The sequence below is a fragment of the Marmota monax genome, unplaced genomic scaffold (genome assembly GCF_021218885.2).
Source record: "Marmota monax isolate L192 unplaced genomic scaffold, Marmota_monax_Labrador192_F-V1.1 WCK01_AAM20220418_F8-fsc00182, whole genome shotgun sequence".
In the NCBI taxonomy this organism is placed as follows: domain Eukaryota; kingdom Metazoa; phylum Chordata; class Mammalia; order Rodentia; family Sciuridae; genus Marmota; species Marmota monax.
In genome coordinates, this window is record NW_026693043.1 from 1,905,903 (window position 1) to 1,909,428 (window position 3,526).

The window sequence follows — 3,526 nt, forward strand, 5'->3', positions numbered from 1 at the left end:
TAAAAATCACACCAAATTTGTCCACCTAGTGTCTAAAAAAACCAGGGTATTGTTCCAATTATAACCTGACATCTCCTCATAAAAATGGCTACTTTTGATTTTTTTTTTTTAAAAATTGTCATTTCCTTGTAAATCTTGAATTAAAATTGAGAAATTTTAAAGGTACTAAGCTAAGGAAATTCAACAATAAATCTTATAATGTATTCTCTCTCATTTAAACAGGAAAATCATCCTGAAGACAAGTTGTTTTCAGCCTAAATACCAACCCAGACAACCTTCCGTATCAATTGTATTTAACAAAATCTTCTAGTACATCTAGAAGTGAATATAAATTTGTCTCCATTTAAGCCTTCAACACACTAAAAAACTATATACACATTAACCAGTAGATTTATAAAAGTGATGTGGTTTTGGACTAATGTCAAGATCTACATTTGTAGCAAAGAATTAGGCGCAAGAACAGATAGCCATTTTCCACCAAATTATTATTTTTTAAGATTACCATTTAATTTCTGGTAGTACAATTTAACTGATAGGCAAATCATCAGTTAAAGCATGAATTATGAAAGAGAAGAAGCATTTGATAGTAATTCACAGCAGCAAAGGTCTTCTAGGCGTTGGTAGACTGGGTGTGTAGTTCTTCCATTGTGTGAGCTTCTTCTGTAGTAGACTTTTCTTCATTTGTAAAATGTAGACTTTCTTGATTTTTATCTTCTTCCGCTTCAGCTTGTAGGTCTTCTGAAATTAATTGTCTAGCTAACTTGATGTTCAGTCCTTCGTTGTAATGGAGCTTCCTTTTCATCTCAAACTGTCTCTGTTTCTCTTGTTTATCGAGAAGGTATTTGCTGGTGTGTGCTTCACTGCTGTCTTGCTCTTCTTCCTGGCAATCGGGCCCAAATGCGTTAGTGGCTGCTAGTTTCTTAGCTAAGATGTCTGGAGTCATGTCTTCTTTTGCTTCGACTTCACTGGGATCTTCCCCATCATCTTGTACACTAACGCAGAGAGTGCCAGGCTCGTTTATCTTCATTAAATCATAGTCTCTGTATGATGAACGGCGTGTCTCCAGAATGTTGGATTCATCCCACCTCTGAGATTTCTTTCGCTGCACCTCCTGGGTAGCACCTTCTGATGGCTGGGCAGGAGATGCTACGGAGGAACTGGTGGAAACTTTGTTTTTCAGGATCCCCTTGATCGGGCGGTGGGAGGTGGTGGAGGCTGCCATGCTTGGCGAGCAAAAGCTGCGGAAGGTTGGGGCAGCAGAGCAGCCGCCCGCTGCGCTCGGGCTGAAACAGCAGCCCGAACTGTCTGGCCAGCATCTCCCAACACCCTAACGGTCAGCACCATGGCCCAGGCATCACAAAGGATACCACAAGCCTCTTCACAATGCCACCTTCCTCCGTCACAGCCTATGTCACTGCCAAGGTCACCAGCTACCGGCGCAAGCAGGCGGCCATCTTTTTTTTTTAAACGTAATAAGATAGGAAATATGGAACTTCACCACACTTCGTCTACAGAGAAACTATGTAAAATGTATTTGTTACTGTCAAAATTTGAAAACCACTACTTTGGAAAGATGGGAGGCATCGGCCAGAAGGTGATAACTCTCCTCTTTTTCCTGTTCTTCCTCTCCCACTCTGTTTCAGAGAATGGCCCCAACATCAGCCTCTTTGACCACATGGTACCTGAGTGTGGTTCTTGGTCCCTTCAGATTGCTCACTCTCCAATCCAGCCCTATGACGCTGGCCTAAATATTTCAAGAAATTCTCATTTTATCTCTTCTGCCACCACCCAATATCTTATCCACCATCTGGCCACAGTGATCTTCTTAAAGCTCCCATCAGATATTGTCATGTCTTTCAAACCTTTCAAAGGCTGCCCATTATCTCTAGTATGAAGCTGAAAGGAGCTGTATCATCTGTTCAGTGTGTGTTCAGACAGCTATTTGAAGCTTTCTTCCCAAAACTTCTCTCCACCCTACCTCCACTTTTCTATTATAGCCTTTCAATTTTGAGAGCATTGATGGTACAAGTACCCTTTTCCAGATTCTTCCTACAGCCTGGAGGGCCCCTTCAGATTTCAGCTCAGTCTTTATTGGTTTGTGGTATCCATTTCCCATCCCCCAAAGCAAATAGTCCTCCCTGTATTTTCATGGTATATTCTGTTCTCCCTGGCAACACTTGGAGTCATTTGTAATACATTACTTGTGTACTTTAGATGGTAAATGCCAAGAGGAAAAAGAAACTCAGACTCCCTCCTTTGACCAAACTTTAATCAGTTTCCTCTCAGCCCTCTTAGGCTTCCTTGCTGTGCTTGCAGAATCCAGTTTGAACAAGAATCCTAATAAGTCAACTTAGTGAAAACCCCCACCCTTAGTGATACTCCTGGCTCCTGACCATACTGAATATCTGTCCAAATTTCACATGCCCCATACTAGATATTTAATTACCCTGGCCTGCCTTAAGCAAAAATCCTATTGGTTCAGTCTAGCAAGAATTCCCCCGAACCCTTGTTGTTTCTTCTTACTAAATTTCCATCCACTAATCCCCACCCTACTTCTTAGCTATAAAATGTCATTTATCATATTGAAGTTAAGCCCAGTTCCTCCATTGTAAATCTCCACTGCACTGGTCCCTGTACCTATTGTGATAGCCCCCTATTGAACAGAATTTCCTAGATTTTAACAAATGTTATGAATAACGTTTTTTGGGCAGTTATAGTAACAGTGACTTAATATGATCAGATTCATCGTTGGACTTCTGAACCCCTCACCCAGAATCCCAAATGTACACCCTTGAAACCTTTGTCTTCACTTCTGCCTAACTGATCAAGGATCCTTTGGTAAGTCTGATTTCTGAACCAGTGTTCTGGAAAATGATCTGTTAAAGCATGGTGTGGATAGATTTTGGATCTTATGATTTGGAATGCGCACTTTAAAGTTGAGTTGGAGTCCTGGGTTTCTTTTGAAAGATACCTAATTTGGCCTATTTTCTATTGCTACAGCTGAGTACCACAGAATGAGTAATTTATAAAGAATAAAGGTTTATTTGGCCCATGGTTCTGAAGACTGAGAAGTTCAAGATTGGGTATCTGCATAAGATTAGGTCCTTCCTGCTGGTAGGGACTCTCTGTGGAGCCCCAAAGCAACACAGAGCATCACATGATAAAACTCAGCCTACTACTTCAGGTCTCTCCTCCTTTTATTATAAAATCAGTCTCTTTGGAGTCCCCACCCTTATCTCCTCATTTAACCTTAATTACCTCCCAGTGGCCCCATCTCCAAATACCATAGTTAGATGAAGTTTGTAACCTTCTAATACCTCACAATGGGGGTCAAATTTCAACATTAATTTTGATGGGAACAAACTATAGCAGTACTTGATGGACCAGAAGTCTTTCTTCCTGGCTTTTTTGTCTGGATTGGGGGTTACATTTATTCCCTGACTCCTGGAATTGGCTCTGGGATAGAAAATTCTTCCTGCTCAAGTGGGAATTTTTATTCCTCAAGTGGGAATTACTTCCTGACTCC

The 3,526-nt window shown here is 41.1% G+C and overlaps 1 protein-coding gene across 1 annotated transcript; it reads right to left on the reverse strand.

Annotated features, from left to right (window-relative positions):
- Positions 1–610: 610 nt before the first annotated feature.
- Positions 611–1,222, reverse strand: Ppp1r2c (PPP1R2C family member C). Its single transcript, XM_046453866.1, has one exon. It carries the CDS (start codon positions 1,220–1,222, stop codon positions 611–613), a length of 612 nt encoding a protein of 203 aa, XP_046309822.1.
- Between the last annotated feature and the right edge of the window lie 2,304 nt (positions 1,223–3,526).